Genomic DNA, 25,649 nt, shown 5'->3' on the forward strand with positions numbered 1-25,649 from the left:
ATGTAAAACAATGGCGTCTTGAACACCAGACGGGGGATTGTGGCAGTGTCAGGAGGCCTCGCTCCCTCCATAATGATCACGTGGCCAGTTGCTCCCTTCCCCAGTCGGCTGGCGGGGTGTGGGGGCCTGGACTCGTCCGGGCAGGACATGCAAAGATAATTTTCTAGAAGTGGCGACTCCATCCATGGAGGTGGTGAGTTCAGTGAGCAGTTCGCCAGTTGCTGAAGAGAAAAGGATGCTGAGGCAGTAGGGACACTGCTATTTATACATCACGCACGTATCGGTAGCGACGTCCTATTGGTCGGCTACGTGCACGATAAAATTTCAGTGGGCAAGTGCGTGCGTGTGATTGGAGGAGGTAGTACCCATAGAGTCCACTAGAGGGCGGAGCCTGTGTGAGAACCCACACACAAAGCACAAAACACAGCAACATCAATTCCAACAGAAAGAATGTCAGCAGGCCTCTGTCATGCTGCCTTTTATTTCACAAAGCTCTTGGCAACATCTGGCAGTATCATGCTCGGACACTGTCTTTTTTATTTCTTAACTTCCTCTGTCAACGTCCTCTTTGGTTGCTTTGCCTCTGCCGTTAGCTAACGTTATGTACACAGAGGCTGCTGAGACCAGATATGGTGCCCACTCACTCAGCTCTGGCATGACACCAGCTGTTATTTTATGGTACAAAAGTTACATAATGTTGCGTAAAACTTAGGTGGCAAGCTAGCCAACACAGCTAACTTTAGATGTCTGATGTTGTCTTTGGTCTCTGCAGCCTCTACCATGATAAAATACTGAGGTAGCTTCTTTTTTATAGCTAGCTTGCTGAAAAGTCTTGTAGGTGTGTGACATGGTCCTTCAAATGATTCAAATGATTCAAATGCTACATAGTGCAATATCAGAGTGGCAATGAAAAAGAACACCATTCTTCCTATAACAAGTCTGGGTATCGTAAAAATTATTTTGAAGCTGTTCAAGATTTCCTTAAATAGAGGATTAATGAAAATAGCCGATATAACATTTACACATTTACATTAACACATAATACTGTAAACATTCATCCAAAACTTTTCCAAAAATTCTGAACGACATTAAAAAGAGTCTGTGGCTTGCTTGACACACCTCTGAAATAGCCATTAGGAAAATAAGTGAAATTTTCTCTAACTGGAGATACTGAGGAAATGAAAAGGTGTCCGTAGGTTGATGGATGCGGATGCGGATGAATGCACACACTGCAGCGCATGCTTAATGTAAGCATGTTAAACAATCGCTTCATGATCAATTCGTTGAAGAGGGGAAAAAATGTATTCTCTCGAACACGCAACGTTCTAGGTGAGAGCCGTGCGTTTTACCGATCTAATGGATAAAAAACATTGCTCTGATGCAAATCTTATTTGCCGACCCCTGCTGTATATTATTACTTCTTCTTATTCAAACGTACATATTTAACGTAGTGATGAGCATTTACACTGTCGAAATTCAACAAGAAGGAAAACGTAGTGTCAAAAACGCACTTTGTAGAGCAGTTTGTCTGTTTTCAGCTACTGTAGAAATATGGCGGCGCAACATGGCGAACCTCCATGTAAGGGGACCCGCAGTTATGTAGATAGAAATGGGTCATTCTGAGGTACTAATACTTTTAAGAAATTCAATAGTAGCTTGTTGTTTACTGGCTCTTGAAATACAGCAAGTTAGTGTTTAATAAAATATTCTACTATGGTAAGAATTCATTGTACTGTGCCTTTCCCACGGCATTTATTATCTTATTTATAATTTTATCAATTTATTTTAAAGAAACATTGTTCAGCATTAATTTTTATGTGGCTTGTTAGAGTTTACATTTTTGTTGATATTTAAGTAAGATGCTTTTCTCGTTTGTTCACAAGAATAAATATTTGATGAAAACTGTCAATAGAAATTTTTTATGTATAATTACTTGTCTTGTCTTTGGTAAAAGTTGTTCTTTAATGTTTATTTTATATTAGTTTTTCTCACCTTCTTCTATCCATTTCCTTTTGGATCTGACAAAGGCCACTTTTGTTGACAGATAACATCTAGCTCCCTCTGTAAGTTTATCAGGACAGTACTCTAGATTGCATTTGTCCCCTTAAAAATCTGCAAACTTATTTAAATATTTAACAGTACCCAATACCTACCAAATGTATTATGAATGTAGGCCTCGTGTTTTCAATAAATTAATTAAATGTCTTAGAAACAAAGAAGAATTGTACAAAAGAGTTGAGTTTCCAGTGGCTTGCATTTACAGCTAAATTGAGTGCTACCATTATGGTTTAACTGTTTATTGTTTTATTTGCTGTTATTGATTTCTGTTTCTTTAATTTACACTTCCACTGTAATAAGTATTTTACCTGCAGCATGCGTCTGAGGTATAAATCACAATTGTCATATTAACAATCATTAATGCAAAGATTTCTTTTAGAGAGATTCACAATGCTATTGATTCTCAAAGCAAAAGACTAAGAACATTAAAGTGATTTACTAAATATGTATTATGGTAAAATACACACTTATGTGCCATAGATGTGGCACAATTATTTTGAAATGAGGAATATGCCCATCGTCCCATGCGCAGATGGGTGGAGTAAACAATTAAACAATGACGAAAGGGGATGACATAGCCCTACATATAAAATTACACATCCATCCATGAAAATTAGATCCAGGGATGAAGGGAGGAGGGCAGTGATGGGGTGCTTTCTTACCAAATATTTGTTATTGTGTGCTTATCTGTTCTTAATTTGTTCCTCTTTTTTCTTTTCTGAGTCTTCCTCTCTTTCCCCATCTTGTAAGTTACGGAGGCGGTTTAACCTTAATGGGATGCACAAGGCTGGCGATGTGATCCTTGGTGGGCTGTTTGAAGTCCACTATAGCTCTATTTTCCCTGAGCTGACATTCACCTCAGAGCCACATCAGCCCAACTGCCAAGGGTAAGTTTCACACTCATGTAATAGACAACATGAGGCAATTATTATACTGTATTATTATACTGTGGTACTCTTTAGTGGTTAATAGTGATATTTTGTGTGTTAGCTTTGACACTCCAGGGTTCAGGCATGCCATGACCATGGCCTTTGCTGTTGATGAGATCAACAAGAACTCCAATCTGCTACCTAATGTGACCCTGGGATACATTCTTTATGACAACTGTGCTACACTTGGTATTGGGTTCAGTGCTGCGTTGTCATTGGCCAGTGGTCAAGAGGAGCAGTTTCTGCTTCAGGAGGACTGTTTAGGAAACCCTCCAGTTGTCGGTATTGTGGGCGATCCCTTCTCAACGCTTTCTATTGCCACCTCTAATGTTCTAGGTTTATTCAAACTGCCTATTGTAAGTTTCTTGTATTTAATGTCTTGTGTGGTTCTGACTTGCTGTGTTTGAATTATAAATTGTAAAAATTAATTAAATATTCTCTGCTACATTGCACGACATGCACAACATGTGTGCATTACATTTGTTTCTTTATAGGTGAGTTATTTTGCCACATGTTCCTGCCTGAGTGATCGGCGAAGATTTCCATCCTTTTTCAGAACAATCCCAAGTGATGCTTTCCAGGTGAAACACGATTAGCAAAATAATTACTGTATGTCTAAGTAAAGTCTTTCAAATTTGAGATTAGTCTTGCCAAAATCTTCTGTGCCATTTCGAGCATCATTCAATTTCTGACCATCATTAATGAAATTATATGTGTTTATGTAAAAAAGCTGTTAAAAGTTTTTTTAAATAGCTATGATTCCAGTATGATGCATGTATAAACAAATTTCCACTAAAATAATATTTCAGCCTATACATTAATCATTCCACTCTGTATTCAATTAGGTGCGTGCTATGATTCTGATTCTAAAACACTTTGGCTGGACCTGGGTAGGTCTGCTGGTCAGTGATGATGACTATGGACTTCATGTTTCCAGATCCTTTCAATATGACTTGGCTAGGTCTGGTGGAGGTTGCCTGGCCTACTCAGAGATTTTGCCTTGGGGCAATGATCCAAATGAATACAAGAGGATTGTGGGCGTGATGACAAAATCCACAGCTAACGTTGTCATTGTGTTTGCACATCAGCTGCACATGATTCAACTCATGGAAGAGGTTGGGGGCTGAAAATACAGTGATATTTATGAATCCATAGCATGACTCCATAAAATATTTTTTATTTTACTCTAAATTTACCCATTCACTCCTATCTGTGAATTCATTTTTAATTAACCAAATTCACATTAAAAATCTAAACTCACAAGACTGGATTATGGATTTGAGAAAATTGGTGTGAAAATGATGTATTCTTGCCCATAATTTACATGCAACATATATGCTCATATTTATGGCTGTCTCTATACTGTGTTCTACATTTAAATCTGTTATTTATGCTTTAATTCTTTTTCTATAACTCAGCTGTTTTTGAATTAAAATATGCAGACAATGATTTAAATGAATCCCCTTGCTCTGAATAATTTAATTACATCTGTGCTTTTATCACTAAAGGAAACAATTACACCAGAGACTTATTGTGTAGTTTTCATGTAATTTATTACACACTACAAAGTAGACTGTAATTGTTTATACAATTCTGAAAAAAACATTGATTGAATGCAGGTGGTAAAGCAGAATATGACAGGCCTGCAGTGGATTGCCAGTGAAGCTTGGACATTAGTTGATGGGCTCCATACCCCTGCCTTCATGCCATACCTGGGTGGCACACTGGGCATCGCTATCCGTCGTGGGAAAATACCACGACTCAGGGACTTTCTGTCAAGAATTAATCCTCACCAACAACACCACAACAGCTATGAAAATAGCATGGTGAGTTGTGCCTCACATGTTGGGAGTTTAACCTTACAATCTGATGACAAGAATAATTTTGTTTCTGTTAACATACATTTTTAATGCATTTCAGGAGAAGCAGTTTTGGGAATACACATTTCAGTGTAGATTTGCACCACCTCCAGCAGGTTGGGTGGAAGCTGGAGGAGCATTATGCACTGGACAGGAAGATCTAGAGAATGTGGAGACTGAGTTTTTGGATGTGTCAGAACTCAGGCCTGAGTACAATGTTTACAAGGCTGTATATGCTCTGGCATATGCCCTTGATGACATACAGCAGTGTGAGCCAGGGAGAGGGCCTTTCAGTGGGCACAGCTGTGCCACTTTGCAAAGACTGGAGCCATGGCAGGTGTGTTATCAATTTATACACCACCTGTTTGAATACAGCTGCTACACCTTGAAGTACTTACTGAATGTCATTTTGTGAGAGCAGAATATTATGGGAAATTGATTTCAGTATGCCTGATTTTTTTAAGACATGAAATAGCAAAAAAGTGGATTGTCTTTGTTTATTTTGACTGTTGTCACACAGTAACTAACCTCTGGTAATATAATGATCAAACAAGCAAATGACACATTAAGGGTGCCTTAATGCTTATTGTAGATCACATTTCTGATGTCTTCTGTACACTTCATTTGAACACTAGAATGACTAATTCCAGCAAGCCTCGGACAAAAAAACATTACCCAATACAGAACTTTGTACATTTTAAGCCTGGTGTATCTCTCCCATGTGTAGCTTATGTATTACTTGGAAAAGGTCAACTTTACTACACCATTTGGTGATCAAGTGTCATTTGATGAGAATGGTGATGCCTTACCAATATATGATATCATGAACTGGCTGTGGCTCCCTGATGGAAGAACTAAGGTTCAGAGTGTGGGTGTGGTTAAAAAGTCGGCTTCCAAAGGTGAAGAACTCACACTTGATGAAGAGAAAATCTTCTGGAAATTTGACTCCAATAAGGTTACGTTTGTTTATTGGTGTTTTTTTCTTAGTGCTGTATCACACAACATAATCAAATGGTTTAGAATAACTATGACATAACTCTCACAGCCACCCAGGTCAGTTTGCAGCGAGAGCTGCCCCCCAGGTACCCGCATGGCCAGGAAGAGGGGACAACCTATATGCTGTTTCGACTGCATCCCGTGTTCTGAGGGCATGATCAGCAATGAAACTGGTTGGTATCAATTTAAAACTATTGAATTTGTTGTAGAGTATTAATTTGTGATCAGGAATGTGTCCCCCAAAATACTCCCTCTGACTGATCAATCTGTGCCAGTCAGACTCCTTTAAGTGGGCTCCAAACGGGTTTACATTTTGGGTATCCAGTTGGATAGCAACTTGAAGAACATATTTACTTAACTTTAACTTAACTACACTGTGCTAAAAAAAAAACTAATTTGGCAGTCAGCTGTATTAAAATGATCATTTTAGTACTACTACTATTTTAGTACTACTTTAAATCACTCCCCATCCATCTTCCCAATAGTACCTTTAAAGCTTTTAATACAAACATAAGTGAATTCACCTGGAATCGCAAAGTACCCAGGGTGAGATTGGAGAAATTATCATGTGACTACAAGATGGGGGACTACCGACTCCCTAAGACAGCTGTCTCTTGATTTGAGTTAAAGAGTTTGAACATTACTCAGAATGTAAAGACAGAATTGCAATATGAAAATCTTACAGCTGTGTTTTCCTCTGCTGTCGTTACTGGAGTCATCTGCTGCGTTGGCTGAATTGGTCTGTGTGGCTGTGGGACAAGAGGGCTCTGTGTTTAAACGTTTAAGCACATTTTCAATACACCATCAATTTTCGTAAAACTGCAAATATTCTAAATCTACACAGTTGATTTATTAAGAAATAACATACGAGACATTCTGTTGCTGGCCCACTCAGGCCAGCGCAATGATGATGCAGTGAATAGTGATGATTCTCTCTGACCAATCATTAGTGTGCTGTATTTTCACGTCACATATAGTATTGCCTCAGCTCAACTCAGCTGGCTTGAAACCTTGACGAAGGTACACGTACAACTTTTCCCTGATGGAAAACCAATAAAGGTAAGTAGAGTCAAGGCTAGCTGGTACCATGCGGTGGAAAAAGGGCATAATTTAAAATTTTACTATTGGGCATCAAAAGTGAGATTTCTGTCATCTTTGTTTGTACGTCGCTACTGATACGTGCGTGATGTATGAATAGCAGTGTCCCTACTGCCTCAAAAACTGACCGCCTCTTCAGCAGACGGCGTCAGAGTGGTAGGGCTTATCGTTAGAGGGCTCCGCCTTTGCTTATAGAACTAGGGTTACCATATCGTAACCTTCGTTCTATCTCACACAGGCTCCGCCCTCTACTGGACTCTATGGGTACAGTGGGTGGAGCCCGATGACTTTCCGCCCTAGCCACCACAAGCCAAAGTCACAGGCTGGCCAAAGTCACAAGCCAGCCAAATCACCTAGTGACAGAATGGACCGATAGGGGCTTGGCCTGACCATTAACACCTGCACTGCCCTGACTTCTCACTGAAACATCAGGCACTGCCAGTGTATGTTCCCCCTCTACACCCAGTAGTCACCAGATCCTCACTTTTCAGATCCTAGGTCGCACTTGCGAGCTGGATCCCGAGTAGGAGAAATCCAAGAGATAGAAACGCACAAACGGTCACAGTAAGAGCCAAGATGCCATTGTGCAGATCTCTTCGACACATACCCTGCTCAAAAAGGGTCGTAGACACTTCCACACTTCTGAGTGGAATGTGCATGCACCGCTAAGGGTGGGTCTGTTCCCACCCGTGTACAGGCTTGGAAGATTTAATCACAAAGCCAGCTGGCCAGGCTCTTCTTGGACAGGGTTTTACTGACTGTACTATCACTGAAACAGACGAACAGCTGACCAGTGCATCGAATGGGGGCTGTGTGCTCTACATAGGACGTTAGCCTAGCACACATGGACACAACAGATGGACTCTCACCTCCCTGCACCTTAAGTGGGGTAGGGGGGTAGAAAGCATCCAGATTTATTGTCCTGGACCTGAACATGCTCCTTATGTTCTTAAGAACAAAGGAGGTGTGTTGTCTCAATCCAGCTGCACTGTGCACACTAAGAACCAGCATGCACCTGGGGTGAACCGACAGGCACACAGCTCACTCACCTTCTTAGCAGAGGTGAGAGCAAGGTGCAGGGCTGTTCAAGAGATCGCATTTTCAATGAGGACTGCTCCAGGGGCTCATAAGGTGCAGATATTAGAGCCACCAACACAAGCAGCAAGTCCTACTGAGGCTCTGGGAGACACGACACCGGTCGCTGTCTTCTCACACCCTGCAGATAGCGCAGGGTTGCTCTCTCTCTAGGTGGCTGGCGGGGGCGCGGCTGGACTCGTCCGGGCAGGACATGGGTCACCTCGCCCGGGCCAGAGCATGAAACATGCGAGGACCCTATTGGAAGTGAAGGAAATATTTTAATTTTTTCTGCAAATGAATTGCATTTTTGACAGCCTAAACATGCTCAAAAACTCACCAAACTTTGCACACAGGCAGGCACACAACAGGAAGTCTGCCATTTTGGATTTAATGGTCATTTTTGGCGATTTACAGGCTCCATACTTTAGAGAATTGGTCTGATTGAATTCAAATTTACGCTGTGCAGTCTAATCCCATTGACGATTAAAATTTGTACAACAGGGCTCTATGCTAAGCTTTTTCTCAAGGAGCACATGTGCTCCCGTTAGGTGAGGCGGAAACGGTTGTCTGCCATTCTGGTAGAAGTGACACAGCTGATGGTGACAGAGCCCTGACCTGTACTTCTGGTCTGGGGGGCTCTGCCACACGGTGAGGCATCATATGCGCGATGCTAGTGTTGGACCAGCCTCTCCAGGTCTGGCTCCTGAAAGGGAGAGGCAGACACAGGATGGTCAATCTACTGAGGTCGTACAGACCATCCAAGCAGCGAGGGCAGTCTCCACCATGTCTTGCTAAAAAGCTAAGTGGTTGGGCTTTCAGCGCTGATGCATGCATTGAGAGGGAGAAGGATCTGTCTGCCTGTTCGGTGGGATCTGTTCTCTCCTTCCTGCAAGGTCTGATGGAGAAGAGGCAGTCGCACTCAACCATCAAGGTGTACAAAGCAGCCATTTCGTCCTATCACAAGGGATTTGCCCACCCCCTCATTTTTATTGAATACATCGAAACATTACCTCTATCAACTGTGGATAAAATATTTTTTTTAAAAGTCATCTATCCCCCTGTGGGTATCCAGGTGGAAATCAAATGCCCACTACTAAAGAAACAATTGCACATCAGTGGTAGTGTTCATAGTTGGAATGGATGATCTCCTTGTTGCTGTGATAGATATTCCTTGTAGTTGAAATAGAGAAAAGAAGGGGTGAAATGTAGGAAAAAATGCAAATAATACACTTGTTTCAGATTCCATGGAGTGCATCAGTTGCCCAGAGGACTTCTGGTCGAGCCCCCAGCGTGACCACTGTGTTCCTAAGAAAACAGAGTTCCTCTCCTACCATGAGCCTCTGGGTATCTGCTTGACAACCGCCTCATTGCTGGGCACACTTATCTGTGTTGTTGTGCTGGTCATCTTTACCTACCATCGCAGCACACCCATGGTACGCGCCAACAATTCAGAACTGAGTTTCCTGCTCTTGGTGTCACTTAAACTTTGTTTCCTGTGCTCACTGCTATTTATTGGACGTCCCAGGCTGTGGACATGCCAGCTGAGACATGCAGCATTTGGGATCAGCTTTGTGCTTTGTGTTTCATGCATTCTCGTGAAAACCATGGTGGTTCTGGCTGTGTTCAAGGCCTCTAAGCCAGGAGGTGGAGCCAGTCTGAAGTGGTTTGGTGCTATGCAGCAGAGAGGGACTGTGTTGGGTCTTACATCAATCCAAGCAGCAATCTGCACTGCCTGGATTGTCTCCTTCTCACCAGCTCCTCATAAAAACACTCAATACCACAATGACAGGATAGTTTATGAGTGTGCTGTAGGGTCCACACTTGGTTTTGCAGTGTTACTGGGTTACATTGGCCTCCTGGCTCTCCTTAGCTTCCTGTTAGCATTTCTGGCAAGGAATCTTCCAGACAACTTCAATGAAGCCAAACTCATCACATTCAGCATGCTGATCTTCTGTGCTGTGTGGGTGGCCTTTGTCCCTGCATATGTCAACTCTCCAGGCAAATATGCAGACGCAGTGGAGGTATTTGCCATCCTGGCTTCCAGTTTTGGTCTCTTGGTGGCACTGTTTGGACCCAAATGTTATATAATCCTGTTGAGACCAGAGAGAAACACAAAGAAAGCCATCATGGGTCGAGGCACCACCAAGTGACAAAAGTAGCAGTGAAATGATCAGCTAGTGTGAACCAATATGTATTTCATATTCATTCAGTAGAGATCTCCCCTTAAAAGGTAGCTTGGGAATTTTTAAAACCTTTTTTCCCTTGTTTTTGTGTCAGCAAAACAGGACTGCAAAGTAATCCTTGCGGGACATTGGGCCTCACGGAAGTGCTTGATTTTTCCAGGAAGGCCCACATTGTTTGTCTGACAACATCCCTGCAGAAATAGTCCGATTGTAAAAAAATAAGATTTCTCTTTGTTTAACATGAGACAGCCTTACATCACTCTGTTCAAAGCCACTAGACTCCCTTGAAAAAAAAGTAAATAAAAAAAAAAGGTTCATACCCTTTAACCCCTTGATGCCTGAATTTATTTACAATAAAAAATAAATTAGGTATGATGCAAATTAGCGACAACAGACATAAACGAAAAACCAGTGCTTGCAAAAGGTTCCCAGGTACGTATTGAATATGCACAAACAGGCATTGGGGGAATACATACGCTATCTGAGCTGCATTCTGAAAGGAAGAGGTTTGATGCGAATTTGTGACAATCAGCATTAAGGGGTGCTGCCACTGTCTATAACTGAACTACCTGGAGAAATATAGTCTAAGTTTTGGAACAATTAAATTCACTATTACAATCAATAAAAAGCGAAAGCAGTTAGCCTATACAACTTTACATTAAGTCGTAGGTTAGCTAGCATTAGCTAACTTACAATACATAAGAAACAATTTTTAAGAAAGGTTTTTGGAAATGGAATAAATCATACTTCTCCTTTCAACCTGTCTGGGTAGTGATTGTCACTGTTACAAGTGCCCCAGGAACAGCATTTGACCTCAGTTAGAACCAGTCCTATACTGTGCTGTGATTGGCCAGCTTGCATATTCAGGGTGTTGCTTAGCGAAGGGTGAATTGCCACAAGGATTACTTTGCAGCTAACTGCAGTGTACTTGCTCAATTTTGGACCAATTTCAAAAATTTGTTGTCGCCATTAGAAACTTAGACACAAAGCATGGGAAAGTAGGGACTATGTTGAAAAATATCAAAGTTACCATTAAAAATGGCCAATGTACAAAAAAAGTAACCTGCTTTTTAAATCCATAAATGTCTTTATTGTAAAGAGTACATTTAGAAGAAGATGGGAACAATAAAGAAATGTTATGTAAAACAGATTCTTATTTTTTATTGTCTTTTTTGCCTGATCACATTTGTTAGGATTTGAGGATAAGGTTTCGCCTGACTAAACTTCAAACATGAAATTAACCACTTTTTGTGTGACTTAAAAGTTGTTCGAACAGCTTCCCCACAAAGGAATTCTAAACAGCTACTATCCCAAAATAAGACAAACAACAGTGGGCAGCATCAGAACAAGCTTGTGCTTTTAAGAATTGTTCCTTTTTGATTTAGTGTGAAACATTTATGGAAACTTGTAAATATCCAATTGCAACTTGCCAATCTTTTTTAATGCAGTTATCTCGTTATAAGAATGAATTATTCCGCTATCCCAAGATAACAAAGCTTGTTTTGGCACCGGGTCAATATATCTCACTATCTCAAGAAAACAAAAGGGCTATTTCTCATATAATTATAGCCTACTAATAAAGTTAACAATCTCAGCAGCATCACTGAAGTGTACTCATCTGTGAAATTTCAGCCGGGCTAGTCTTCTCCTTAAATGACTGGGACTAACCTGAATTATTAACAGACACAATGCAATTTCTGCCTGTGTAAGACCTTGATTAGTTATTTTCAGCTTACATCAGTCACAACAGTTGTAAAAATGCTGTCTTTCAAGCTGGCATGGCACCCTCCATATCTGATAAATATAATAATAAGAGGAAATGACCAGGGTTTAATTTGTGCTGAATCCTGCTGGAACAGGAATTGGAACCTCCCAGATTGAGCACCTATTTGATTTTATCTGGACCTCCTTTGTTACTATCAAAAATCTATGTTTGATCATGATATGATAAATATATAATAACTGTAAGCCCCACCACTAAGCAAGTGAGTGTTTGTGCTGTGAACTGCTGAAGTGAGTATGTGTGTAGGTGCTGTGCTGCCCATAGCACTGAAATGAAGCAGAGGAAATGACCTTATGCTTTCTTGAGATAACGAAATAACTAATGTAGCAGACCTCGGCTACGTAAAATTTTAATACAGTTATGAAAAGTAATATTTCCGGGAATATTAGGCGCACCACCTAAAGATTTGCTTGTCCGCCCAAGGCTTTAGGTCCTTGAGTATAACCTGAGAATTATACCAAGACTTTCTTATGGGTCTGCTAGTCTTCAAACATCACTAAAGGATAACAACAGGGTTATTACTTACTAAACTCAGAGGCAAACACCGCTGCTCACTTAGCAAGGTTATTATTTAAACAGAATAAACACAGTTATAATGGAACCTTGCTTGGTTCGAGAAACAGGGGTTTTTATGGTCTCTCTTCTCTGCATTCCTGGCTTATCGCACCGGTTATCAGAGAATGAAATGGTGGTTTATGGCTCAGCCGTTCTGTGGAGAGAAAAGAGTCAGGTTGAGGCTGGAGGTGACCTGCTGGAGGGAGAAGGGGTCAGATCGCCCCCTTTCCTGTCCTGTGGACTGTCTTTAGTGACACCTTTACGGTTCACTAAGACTCTTTGAATACACAATCCTTAAGCGATTCATTGTCTGATTGAGTCTCTTTCGGTCCTTACCAAACACCAGGCGATGTCTCTGGGTTTTACATGTGAAAAGGTCAACTCTCGGGGAGGGAAACTTCCCTCCCTCTTTTGACACCATCTGACCTTCTTTGAAGTGCGTCTGGTTGAGTTCACAACACTAACTTAATTATAATTGCAAACACACCCGCTCAGCTTCCATGACAAACAACTAGAAGACAGTTTAAATTGAGATACCATTGTTTTGCCGAATTGCCCTGTGCCGAATTACAGGGTACGTGTGTACGTGCTGTGCTGTCCATAGCACTGAAACGAAGCACCATAAATTACCTTATGCTTTCCTTAGATAACGAAATAACTAACTCAATTATAATTGCAAACACAGCTGCTCAGCTTCCACAAAAAACAACTAGAAGACTAAATTGAGATACCATTGTTATAAGCCAAGAACCATGACTTTTTTTTGCAGGTTGCAGTTCTTGCATTTGAGACAACCAACAAAACATCATCAGCATATAATGTGATTTTGAGGATTTTTGTGTTACCATGTTGATGACTATCATTGAGGTTCTGCAAGTGGCTCATTTGCATGAGCAAACAGTAATGGTGGGATGGGACAACCTTTTGAAGGTATCTCATTAACTACCATCACCATTGTTGTAAATTAGAAAAGACTGAAGCACCTGCTAAAATCCTCTCAAACCCAAAATTTCTAATCATAGGGTATTTGGTAAGTATTTTCAGTCATATTTTTTCGGTGTTAAGAAAAATATGATTTCTCTGATGGGGCACATCTAGCTTAATGTTATATTAATAAGGGTCTCATCAGTGTTTCCCATTAATTAACGAGACTATGGCGGCCCACCATAGTCTAATTTGTTCCGTCCTAGTTTCAAAATGAACCTAAAATATTTTTAAACATCTCTTTAATATTACAGACCTCTAACGTTGTGGTTTGTGGGAACTGCTCCGCCTTGCTTTAAGCTCGCATGCTCACACACTTTGGCATCTGACTCGCAACCACTTTTCTTTTGAGGTAACTACGGTAACGTTAACGGTCTGTACCTGTCACTGGTTTGTGAGAAGGCGATTAAGCTAGCTGCACCTAAATTTGGAGCACACACGTATTAAAGCCTTTATGGAAAAGTCAATGAAATGGACCAGTGCAAGTTGACAGGCAGGTTAGCGATTTTATCCTGTCAGTTTCTCACTTTACAAAGATAAGTGTTGCGGTATGAGAGTCCTACCGAGGATATGAAGTCTTCATGCTATGCAACACGAGAACCACATATAACATTATTTATCAAATTGGGTCGGACTAGATGAATTTAATGCGAGGAGGGTCCACATTTTTTCAATATAAGGTGTCTATACAGTATGGAAATAAGATTAATTGGATTATATAAAACATGTTACATATGTCCATTAAAAGCGAAAAAAACAACAACGATAAAATGTTTTTTTTATGTTATTTAATTTCTTTTTCTATTTTCTATTTATGTGATTTATGGTTGCTGGAAAAACCTTAAATAAATTTGTTGAAAAACTGCTCATAATTAAACAACATTAACTTGAGAGAGCGCTTTAAGGCTGCCTCAACAAGTTGAAAAAATATGTTTGATAAACACATATTAAAATTAGAAAATATTACACTCACAGTATCACCTTTTCAATCATAAGAGGCAATCATATGGACTGGACAGTCTGTTGGACTACAGCAATTTTGGTATACTGCCTCTTCTGTGAAGCAACTACCTGTTTACATTATGTGATTGAAACTTTAACCTTTAACTGAAGTATCTACACCAGCGGCTCCGAAACCTTGTAGGCAACACACCCCCTTCTACATCTTGACCAGGTTACTAAACCCAAATCCCCTCTCTCTCTAGGTTTTCTTATATATATCTATATCTATATATCTATATATAGATATATATATCTAATATAGATATATATATATATACAGTATCTCACAAAAGTGAGTACACCCCTCGCATTATTTAAAATATTTGTAAGAGTAGTGAGTGTACAGTATAACAGTGTAAATTTGCTGTCCCCTCAAAATAACACATCACACAGCCATTACTGTCTAAACCGCTGGCAACAAAAGTGAGTACACCCGTAAGTGAAAATGTCCAAATTGGGCCCAATTAGCCATTTTCCCTCCCCAGTGTCATGTGACTCGTTAGTGTTACAAGGTCTCGTGTGAACGGGGAGCAGGTGTGTAAAATTTGGTGTTATTGCTCTCACACTCCCTCATACTGGTCACTGGAAGTTCAACATGGTACCCCATGGCAAAGAACTCTCTGAGGATCAACAGGTTCCACTCAGAACAGGCCTCGCCATGGTCAACCAAAGACGTTGAGTGCACATGCTCAGCGTCATATCCAGAGGTTGTCTTTGGGAAAAAGACGTATGAGTGCTGCCAGCATTGCTGCAGAGGTTGAAGGGGTGGGGGGTCAGCCTGTCAGTGCTAAGCCCATACGCCACACACGGCATCAAACTGGTCTGCATGTCTGTCGTCTCAGAAGGAAGCCTTTTCTAAAGATGATGCACAAGAAAGCCCGAACAGTTTGCTGAAGATAAGCAGACTAAGGACATGGATTACTGGAACTATGTCCAGTGGTCTGAAGAGACCAAGACAAACTTATTTGGTTCGGATGGTGTCAAGCTTGTGTGGCAGCAAGCTGTGTCTTGCCTACAGTCAAGCATGGTGGTGGGAGTGTCATGGTCTGGGGTTGCATGAGTGCTGCTGGCACTGGGGAGGTACACTTCATTGAGGAAACCATGAATGCCAACATGTACTGTGACATACTGAAGTGGAGCATGATCTAGGTCTCCAGACCTAAACCCTATTGAGCATCTGTGGGGCATCCTCAAATGGAAGGTGGAGGAGCGCAAGGTCTCTAACATCCACCAGCTCCGTGATGTCGTCATGGAGGAGTGGAAGAGGACTCCAGTGGCAACCTGTGAAGCTCTGGTGAACTCCATGCCCAAGAGGGTTAAGGCAGTGCTGGAAAATAATGGTGGACTTAAAATATTGACACTTCAGGCCCAATTTGGACATTTTCACTTAGGGGTGTACTCACTTTTGTTGCCAGCGGTTTAGACATTAATGGCTATCTGATGTGTTATTTTGTGGGGACAGCAAATTTACACTGTTATAAAAGCTGTGCACTCACTACTTGTGTGTACTCACTTTTGTGAGATACTGTATATTGCTATCTGATTGGTTACCCGTCACGAGCAGTGGAGCTGTGTGTTAAAGAGATGGCAGCCTATATTGAAGGTGCAATAAACATCAAAATTTGATGATTCGTTGATGTGTGTTGTGTCGTTCAAGGAATGTTTCGTTCATTTGACCTAATCTTGTATATGACTCAGAAGGAACGAGTAGTCTGAGGGAGTAATTCATTCATTTTCACGCATGCATAAATAGTCTTGGACTCTTACGTTCACTCATCACACGGCAGCTGCATGGGCTCCGTCAGCACAGAAAGAGGTATTGATTAGTTCACGACTCTCAACTGAGGGTCTCTAGGATTTAGTCGTTCATTTGTCACGTGACTGCTCTTGTGGAACAGGAATGAACTAATCGTTTATCACTCACATGGGTCCTCCTCAGTCTTTCGTTCATTTAGCAGGCTGAGTTACTGCCAGCGCCAGAGAATGAAAGGCAAGTCGGTTGTCAGGTAACAGTCACTGGAATGACATTTTATATATCTATTTTGTTAGTTATGTTATATTTAATAAAGCATAACGTTATTACAGCGCAGTGAAATTGTGCTATAGTTTTAGCACAGCTATACCGTAACTTTAGTCCTGCTAGTGTTTACAGCTAACAGCTGATGAAAGTTGTTCTGGGTCCGCTCCACTTCAGTTCCCTGACGGAGGTTCTACCAGGCGCCGAATTACCTCCGAGGTAGTCTCCTCTCCAAAACAAACAAGCTGGTCATTTAAACATTAAAACACAGCCACATAGCAACATTAGCGTTAGCTCTGTGGTGTGTTTACAGCTAACAGATCCGGGTCCACCAGAGAACGCAACAAAACTTTTCCTTTTTATTTATCAACAGAACCATGCTGTTGTTACACAGCCCTTGACTGTTGAACAACCTGGCAGTGTTTGAGAGCGATGTGCGCATGTTTGTTTCTCTCTGTCTGCAGAATCCGGACCTGATGTGGCCCATTATGCGTCCAGACCTGCCGAACCTGCTATGTTTATTTCTTTGTTCCTCTCTCTGTGCTGGAGTTCTTTTGAGAACTTGGTGACTTTATCCAGATTATTATTAAATTGGTTGAAATTTATTAAGTGTGTTTTATTCAAGCTTATTAAGCCTTGAATATACTAAGGAGCGGATGCGGACACGGACAGCTGCGGACTGCTTCTGTTTATACTACTTTCTGCAGTCAGCTTGGTGAACACATTCTACACATGTGCAGTAGATCGGTTGGTGCTCTGGTAGTGCTAGTTGGTGCACAGACCATGAGGCACGTGGACATCTGCACAGATGCTAGGTGTACCCCCTCTGATGACGATTTTTTCGTCACGCAGACCCTCGCGGACGCGGAAAGTATAATCCTTGCCTTACTTAAATATTTTCCCTGCAAATCTGATGTTAATATATAGATTTTACTCATGGATAGGGATGTTAGGCTACTGTATGAATGAACACGTTAGAGATATAATGATAGTAATTATAATTATATACATATATAGCTGGTCTGGTTGCATACTCAGGAAAGATTGTGAAAATGGACAGATTTAGCCGGAGTAGTGGCGACTGAATATTGACAACATATTTCTGTGGTTTTTACATGGTTTGAATTTGGTTGTGGCCCCATGGGGCTTTAGAGAAAGATCAAGAGGTGAATTTGTGCATTATACTTTGTCAATTAAAGCAAGTCAGGCAGCCTTCCGAGTCTGTTTTTTAATCGCCCACTAGAGGGCTGCAGCGCCGCAATAACCAGCCTAGTTCAAATGAACGAAATGACACAAAAAAAGATTAGTTCATTTTAATGAACGAGATTTGATGACTCGAGTCTGTCAAAAGAGTGACTTATATAGTGAGCAGGACTTATATTGACAGTGACAGTGCAAAATGATATACATGTTAAACTGTAAAAATATAATATACAATGTAACTAAGTGGATGTTTTGGTGTTAGAGTGTTTATTGACACTGGATGACTGATTTAAGTGTTTCAACCACCATCTGGCTCTAAAACATGCCGTCTACGATGCAGTGACCTGCTGTTGAATGCATCTAATACTACATGACTGTCTACAACTAGTACTTGCAACTTTGAGATTTACTATAAATACAACTTTTCGCATTTTAAAGAAGAGCTAGATAACTTTGTTTGGCAGGAAGCAGTGTTAGATTCTTGTTCAGTGCACGTTTACTTACATGTCCCCTCTGCTTTAATCATTTCCGACACGTTGACTGTAACTACAAACTAACGCCTTGCAGATATATTTTAGAATATGTTAAACGCTTTAGTTTAACTGTTCATTACAACGTTAGCTCCTCCACTGACAAACATGGCGTTAACTTTGTGGCTAATTTAGCAACGGGCAGTGTTAGCAGCTGAAAGTGATGTTAGAAAGAAGTGATGAACTGGAGAGTAATGATAGGACTGTTCGCTAGTACTGCCACACTGTTTCAGAAATAAATCTACAATCAAGTCTATCAACAGCGTAGTCTCCATGTGTTATATTAACATAATTAAGTAAATGTGTGTATTATGTCCTGCCCCCATGGTCTCTGCCCTCAGGATTAGTATCAGAAAGTATGCAAAGGGGATGACATAGCCCTGCATATGAAATTAAGTAACCTTGAAGAATGAAGAATAGACACAGTTGTGAAGGGAGGACTGCAGTCATGGGAGCTTTTCTTAACACATATTTCCTCTGGTGTGTGTATCATATCTTGTTGTTTTTCTCTTCCTCCTCTTTATTCTCTGCATCTTCCTCTCTTTTCTCATCTTGTAAATTACGGAGAAAGTTTAATCTTAATGAAATGCACAAGCCTGGTGATGTAGTTATGGGTGGGATGTTTGAGGTCCACTTCACCTCTGTCTTCCCAGAGCAGACATTTACCTCAGAGCCACAACAGCCCAGCTGCACAGGGTAAGTTTCAGCATGGATCTATGCTATTTATGCTGGATGTAATACCACTTTTCATGACAGCTTTAGTGATACAAAAATTGCATATAAAAAGTATATTATTGCAACTGTGTAATATGTTAATGGTTTAATTCTCATAGTGCCATATTTCTTTTAGTGGTTAATAGTGATATTTTGTGTGTTAGCTTTGACACTCTAGGATTCAGACAAACCATGACCATGGCCTTTGCTATAGATGAGATCAACAAGAACTCCAATCTGCTACCTAATGTGACTCTGGGATACAGTCTTTATGATAACTGTGGTGCACTTGTTATTGGATTCAGTGGTGCATTATCACTGGCAAGTGGTCGGGAGGAGCAGTTTCTTCTTCAGGAGAACTGCTTAGGGATCCCACCAGTCCTGGGGATTGTGGGTGATTCCTACTCTACATTTTCTATTGCCACCTCCAATGTACTAGGTTTATACAAAATGCCCATTGTAAGTTTCTCTATACTGTGTATGAATAATGTCATCTTTCAAAGTGATACATTGTTGAAATATGTAACTATTTTAACTGGGTCAGACATGCATGAGATGGTTAACTTGAATTTAAACTGTATGTTTCTCTATAGGTAAGTTACTTTTCCACATGTTCCTGCCTGAGTGACCGACAACGGTTTCCATCCTTCTTTAGAACAATCCCAAGTGATGCTTTCCAGGTGAATCACTATTACCAAGTTGACAACTGCAATTTTTCAGGCAGTACAACCAGCTTGTAAAAATTGTCCCTGGTGAAACAACTTTTATCTTTTTTCTTAATGGGATTATTAATTGAGATTCCTTTGTGAACATATGTATATAATATGATAAGATGTTATAACTGAAGTTAGTTGTATATGTAATTTTAAAAGAATGTACTTGTCTGTCCACTAATCCCTTCAGACCAATATATCCATTTAGGTGCGTGCTATTATTCAGATTCTAAAACACTTTGGCTGGACTTGGGTAGGCCTTCTGGTCAGTGATGATGACTATGGAAACCATGTTGCCCAATCCTTCCAATCTGACCTGGCTCAGTCTGGTGGAGGTTGTCTGGCCTACTTAGAGGTTTTGCCCTGGCACAGTGACCCAAATGAACTCAGGAGGATTGTGCATTTGATAAAGACATCAACAGCTCGTGTGGTCATGGTGTTTGCACATGAATTCCACATGATTCATCTAATGGATGAGGTTGGAATTAAAATATATTATTATTTAGAAATCCATGATTTTAAGAAACATAAGATGATGAAGTTGTAATTTTCATGATTCAATCAAACAAAATGATCTACAGCAGCAAATTTCAGGTCCAGCTGGCTCGTCATCAGGTCGAATTGTTTGATAACGTTAACTGTCTATGTGTCAAAGATTTCAACCTGTAAATGATTCAGCTGGATGATAACTGCTTGAAATATTTGAATACAATTGTGGGTTTCCATCAGTGTACAGGCACAAAATGACTGCTACCTAACAGTGAAAGGAACAATAAATTATTCTAATAAATCGATTATATTTCTTAGGGAAGCATACAAAAAAACGAAAGCCTATAAAAAGTAGTTGTGCATTTTGAAAGAGCTCAAAATCACTTTGTAGTAACTGTCCCTTTTTAAAATAGATTTTAATATACAGACCCTAGACAGAGGAATTGTTGTTGAAAAATCAATATATACAGTATAATGTAATGTACAGGTGGTGAGGCAAAATGTGACTGGCCAGCAGTGGATTGCAAGCGAAGCTTGGACAGCAGCTGCTGTGCTCCAGACACCACGCCTCATGCCGTACCTGAGCGGCACACTGGGCATTGCTATCCGTCGAGGAGAAATTCCAGGGTTCAGGGAATTCCTCTTACAAATACACCCTGACCATAATGGCAATGACAGCTATGGGAATAACATGGTAAGAGTTTAATCTTACAATGTGATCTACACTAGATAATAATAATAATAATAATATATTTCTGACAATCTTATACTGTATTTCAGGTGCGGCAGTTTTGGGAATCCACATTTCAGTGTATATTTGCACCACCTCCAGCAGGATGGGTGGAAGCTGGGGGAGCACTATGCACTGGACAGGAAGATCTAGAGAATGTGGAGACTGAGTTTTTTGATCTTTCTAACCTCAGGCCTGAGTACAATATTTACAAGGCAGTTTATGCTCTGGCACATGCCCTTGATGACATGCTGCAGTGTAAGCCAGGTAGAGGGCCTTTCAGTGGGCACAGCTGTGCCACTTTGCAAAGACTGGAGCCATGGCAGGTGTGATATCAGTTTACACTCCACCTGTTTATGTTTTGAAAACAGCTGCTACACCATGAGTATAATACTTAATGAATGCAGTTTGAGTAGAGAATATTATGAAAAATGTATGTGGGTATTTATTATATCTACAAACGTAAAACACGTCACACTAGAAATAGCCAGAAAAAAACCATTATGTTAAAAAAAAATTAATGACTGACTAATGCTATTAAACCAGTTAGAAAAAAACAACAGCCTGCATTTCAGGGTGTAAATACTTAGATAAAGATTTACAAAGATAGTCATTGTTTTGTTGCAAATCATCTGACAGTCTTTCAAACTTGTAAGACAACATTGAACTTAGAAAGATAAAAATGTCACAATCTTGTTGCAAGTTATTTAGCAATATAACCCTCTGGTTTGACAGCATCTTTAACACCAGTAATTTGTGTATTTTTGTCTTATCATTTGTAGCTTGTGCATTATTTGCAAAAGGTCAACTTCACAACAGCATTTGGTGATCAAGTGTCGTTTGATGAGAATGGTGATGCCTTACCAATCTATGATATCATTAACTGGCTGTGGCTCCATGATGGAAGAACTAAAGTTCAGAATGTGGGTGTGGTTAAGCGGTCGGCCTTCAAAGTTGAAGAACTCACAATTAATGAAGACAAAATCTTCTGGAACTTTGAATCGAACAAGGTTATTATTGCTTTTCAGACACAATCCCCTCTTTTGGACTATAAATCCTAGCAATAATATTCAATTCAATTCAATTTTATTTATATAGCACCAAATCACAACAACAGATATCTCACAGCGCTTTTCATAAAATAGCAGGTCGGAAGGGTGAAGGAGAGAGGGAGAGAGAGGGCAAGAGAGGAACAAAGAGAGAGAGGGATGGAAGGTGAGAGAGAGGGGAGGGAGGCAGCCTACACAATATACACACAGAGGTACAGACAGTAAAGGTGATGTTGCTAAAGACTAAATGAAAAATGGTACAGATATATACAGTAATGTTTATGATAATAATCGTAATGTTAATGATTATAATAACAATAGGACTAGTAACAATAATTGTAGCAGAGGGTGTCGAGCAGGAACACAGGGAAAGTCTTAAGCCTAGTCTTAAATGTGGAGATGGTGTCTGCCTCCTGAACCCAAACTGGAACCTGGTTCCACAGGAGAGGAGCTTGATAGCTGAACGCTCTGGCTCCCATTCTACTTTTGGAGACTCTAAGAACCACAAGTAACTCTGCATTCTGGGAGCGCAGTGCTCTGGTGGGGTAGTAAGGTACTATGAGCTCTTTAAGATAAGATGGTGCCTGACCATTAAGAGCTTTGTAGGTAAGAAAAATGATTTTAAATTCTATTCTGAATTTTACTGGAAGCCAATGCAGAGAAGCTAAAACAGGAGAAACGTGATCTCTTTTCCTGGTTCCTGTCAGAACACGTGCTGCTGCATTCTGAATCAGCTGAAGAGTCTTAATGGACTTTTTCGAGCAGCCTGATAATAAGGAATTGCAGTAATCCAGCCTAGAAGTAACAAATGCATGGACTACTTTTTCTGCATCATTTTTAGACAGTATGTTCCTGATTTTCGCAATATTACGTAGGTAAAAAAGGCGGTCCTTGAAATTTGCTTAATGTGAGACTTAAACGACATTTCCTGATCAAAGATAACTCCAAGATTCCTCACAGTGGTGCTGGAGGCCAGGGCGATGCCATCAAGGGAAACTATATCTTTAGATAATGCGTCACGGAGGTGCTTAGGCCCCAGAGCAATAACTTCAGTTTTATCTGAGTTTAACATGAGAAAATTACCGGTCATCCAGGTTTTAACATCCTGAAGGCACATTTGAAGTTTAGCTAACTGATTAGTTTCATCTGGCTTGATCAATAGATATAACTATCATCTGCATAACAATGAAAGTTTATGGAATATTTCCTGATAATATTGCCTAAAGGAAGCATATTTAAAGTGAACAGGATTGGTCCGAGGACAGATCCTTGTGGAACTCCATGACTAACTTTGGCATGCATGGAGGACTCATCGTTAGCATGAACAAACTGAAATCGATCTGATAAATAAGACTTAAACCAGCTTAGAGCGGTTCCTTTAATGCCATTGAAATGTTCCAGTCTGTGTAATAGGATCTGATGGTCAATGGTATCAAATGCAGCACTAAGATCTAATAAAACCAGTACATTAACTCCTTTATCTGTTGCAATTAGGAGGTCATTAGCAATTTTCACCAGTGCTGTCTCTGTGCTATGATGAACTCTAAATCCTGACTGAAAATCCTCAAATAAACTGTTGCTATGTAGAAAGTCACACAGCTGTTTAGCAACTGCTTTCTCCAGGACCTTAGAGAGAAATGGAACATTAGATATAGGTCTATAGTTGGCTAAAACATCTGGATCAAGTTTGGGCTTTTTCAGAAGAGGTTTAATTACAGCTACTTTAAAGTACTGTGGTACATAGCCTATTGATAAAGATAGATTGATCATATCTAGTATAGAAGTGCTGACTAGGGGTAAAACTTCTTTAAGCAGCCTGGTCGGGATGGGATCTAAGAGGCAGGTTGATGGTTTAGATGAAGAAATTATTGAAGTTAGATAGTAAAGATTGAGAGAAGCAAAACAGTCTAAACATATATCTGGTTTTACAGCTGTTCCTAAGGTTCCTGAGTTTAGAGATAAGTTGGTGTCAGTTGAGGGAAGGTCTTGGTGAATTTTGTTTCTAATAGTTAGAATTTTATCATTAAAGAAGCTCATGAAGTCGTAACTACTGAGAGCTATGGGAATACTTGGCTCAATAGAGCTGTGACTCTCTGTCAGCCTGGCTACAGTGCTGAAAAGAAACCTGGGGTTGTTCCTATTTTCCTATATTAATGACGAGTAGTACGCTGCTCTGGCATTACGGAGGGCCTTCCTATAAGTTTTAAGACTATCTTGCCAGATTAAACGAGAATTTTCCAGTTTGGTGGAACGCCAATTCCTCTCAAGTTTCCGCGATATTTGCTTTAATTTGCAAGCTTACTTGCTGTCTTTGTTTTAGTATTTTATTTTTTAGAGGTGCTACAGAGTCGAGTGTCATTCGCAGCGAGCCTGCAGCACTATCAACAAGATGATCAACTTGGGAGGGACTGAAATTAGAATAGGAGCCCTCCGTTACTTTGTGATCTGATAATGAATTTTAGAACAACAGATTTCTTTTCTCCCTATAGCCACCCCGGTCAGTGTGCAGTGAGAGCTGTCCTCCAGGTACCCGCATAGCCAGAAAGAAGGGGGAACCTGTGTGCTGCTTTGACTGCATCCCTTGTTCTGAGGGAAAGATCAGCAATAAGACTGGTGGGTGTTCATGTTGCAAAACGTTTTTCTCTTTATGGATAATATATACTGTACAGGAAGAATGTATCTCACCATCTTTCCCTTTTTGTCAGACTCCATGGAGTGCACCAGTTGTCCAGAGGAATTCTGGTCAAGCTCCCAGCGTGACCACTGTGTTCCTAAGAAAACAGAGTTCCTGTCCTACCATGAGCCTCTCGGTATCTGCTTGACAACTGCCTCACTGCTGGGCACATTAATCTGTCTTGTTGTCCTGGGCATCTTTACCTACCATCGCAGGACTCCCATGGTACGAGCCAACAATTCAGAACTGAGTTTCCTGCTCTTGGGGTCACTAAAACTATGTTTCCTTTGCTCACTGCTGTTTATCGGACATCCCAGGTTGTGGACATGCCAACTGAGACATGCAGCATTTGGGATCAGCTTTGTACTTTGCGTGTCATGTATTCTCGTGAAAACCATGGTGGTTCTGGCTGTGTTCAAGGCCTCCAAGCCAGGAGGTGGAGCAAGTCTGAAGTGGTTTGGTGCTATGCAGCAGAGAGGGACAGTTATGTTTCTTACTTTAATCCAGGCAGCGATCTGCACTGCCTGGCTTGTCTCTTCCTCACCAGCTCCTCATAAAAACACTCAATACCACAATGACAAGATAGTTTATGAGTGTGTTGTAGGGTCCACAGTTGGTTTTGCAGTGTTACTTGGTTACATTGGCCTCCTGGCTCTCCTTAGCTTCCTGTTAGCATTTCTGGCAAGAAATCTTCCAGACAACTTTAATGAAGCCAAACTTATCACTTTCAGCATGCTGATCTTCTGTGCTGTGTGGGTGGCCTTTGTCCCAGCTTATGTAAACTCTCCAGGCAAATATGCAGATGCTGTGGAGGTATTTGCCATCCTGGCCTCCAGTTTTGGTCTCTTGGTGGCATTGTTTGGACCGAAATGTTACATAATCCTAATGAGACCAGAGAGAAACACAAAGAAAGCTATCATGGGTCGAGGCACCACCAAGTGATAAAAGTAGCAGTAATAGTAAATTAGTTCAACTAGTGTGAACCAATATATATATATCACACACA

General features: G+C 40.6%; 1 protein-coding gene across 1 annotated transcript; it reads left to right on the forward strand.

The window, feature by feature from the left end:
* The first annotated feature begins 1,609 nt into the window (after positions 1–1,609).
* Positions 1,610–25,649, forward strand: LOC119882452 (extracellular calcium-sensing receptor-like). The gene is made up of 16 exons (XM_038692497.1): positions 1,610–1,624; positions 2,782–2,945; positions 3,049–3,343; positions 3,482–3,568; positions 3,833–4,102; positions 4,607–4,813; positions 4,908–5,183; positions 5,574–5,801; positions 5,892–6,015; positions 9,257–9,450; positions 19,582–19,668; positions 20,678–20,884; positions 20,971–21,246; positions 21,703–21,930; positions 24,459–24,582; positions 24,675–25,649. Exons 1-16 carry the CDS (start codon positions 1,610–1,612, stop codon positions 25,583–25,585), a joined length of 3,693 nt encoding a protein of 1,230 aa, XP_038548425.1. The 3' UTR covers positions 25,586–25,649.

Source organism: Micropterus salmoides, unplaced genomic scaffold (assembly GCF_014851395.1).
Source record: "Micropterus salmoides isolate LMB-PRFRI ecotype aquatic unplaced genomic scaffold, ASM1485139v1 Ms_hic_scaffold_3, whole genome shotgun sequence".
NCBI lineage: Eukaryota > Metazoa > Chordata > Actinopteri > Centrarchiformes > Centrarchidae > Micropterus > Micropterus salmoides.

Bases quoted from the DNA above. Each gene is read 5' to 3' on its own strand.
- LOC119882452 (XM_038692497.1), top strand. The intron at 4,103-4,606 runs GTTGGGGGCTGA...GATTGAATGCAG, and splicing joins TGATTCAACTCATGGAAGAG to GTGGTAAAGCAGAATATGAC. The intron at 4,814-4,907 runs GTGAGTTGTGCC...AATGCATTTCAG, and splicing joins ACAGCTATGAAAATAGCATG to GAGAAGCAGTTTTGGGAATA.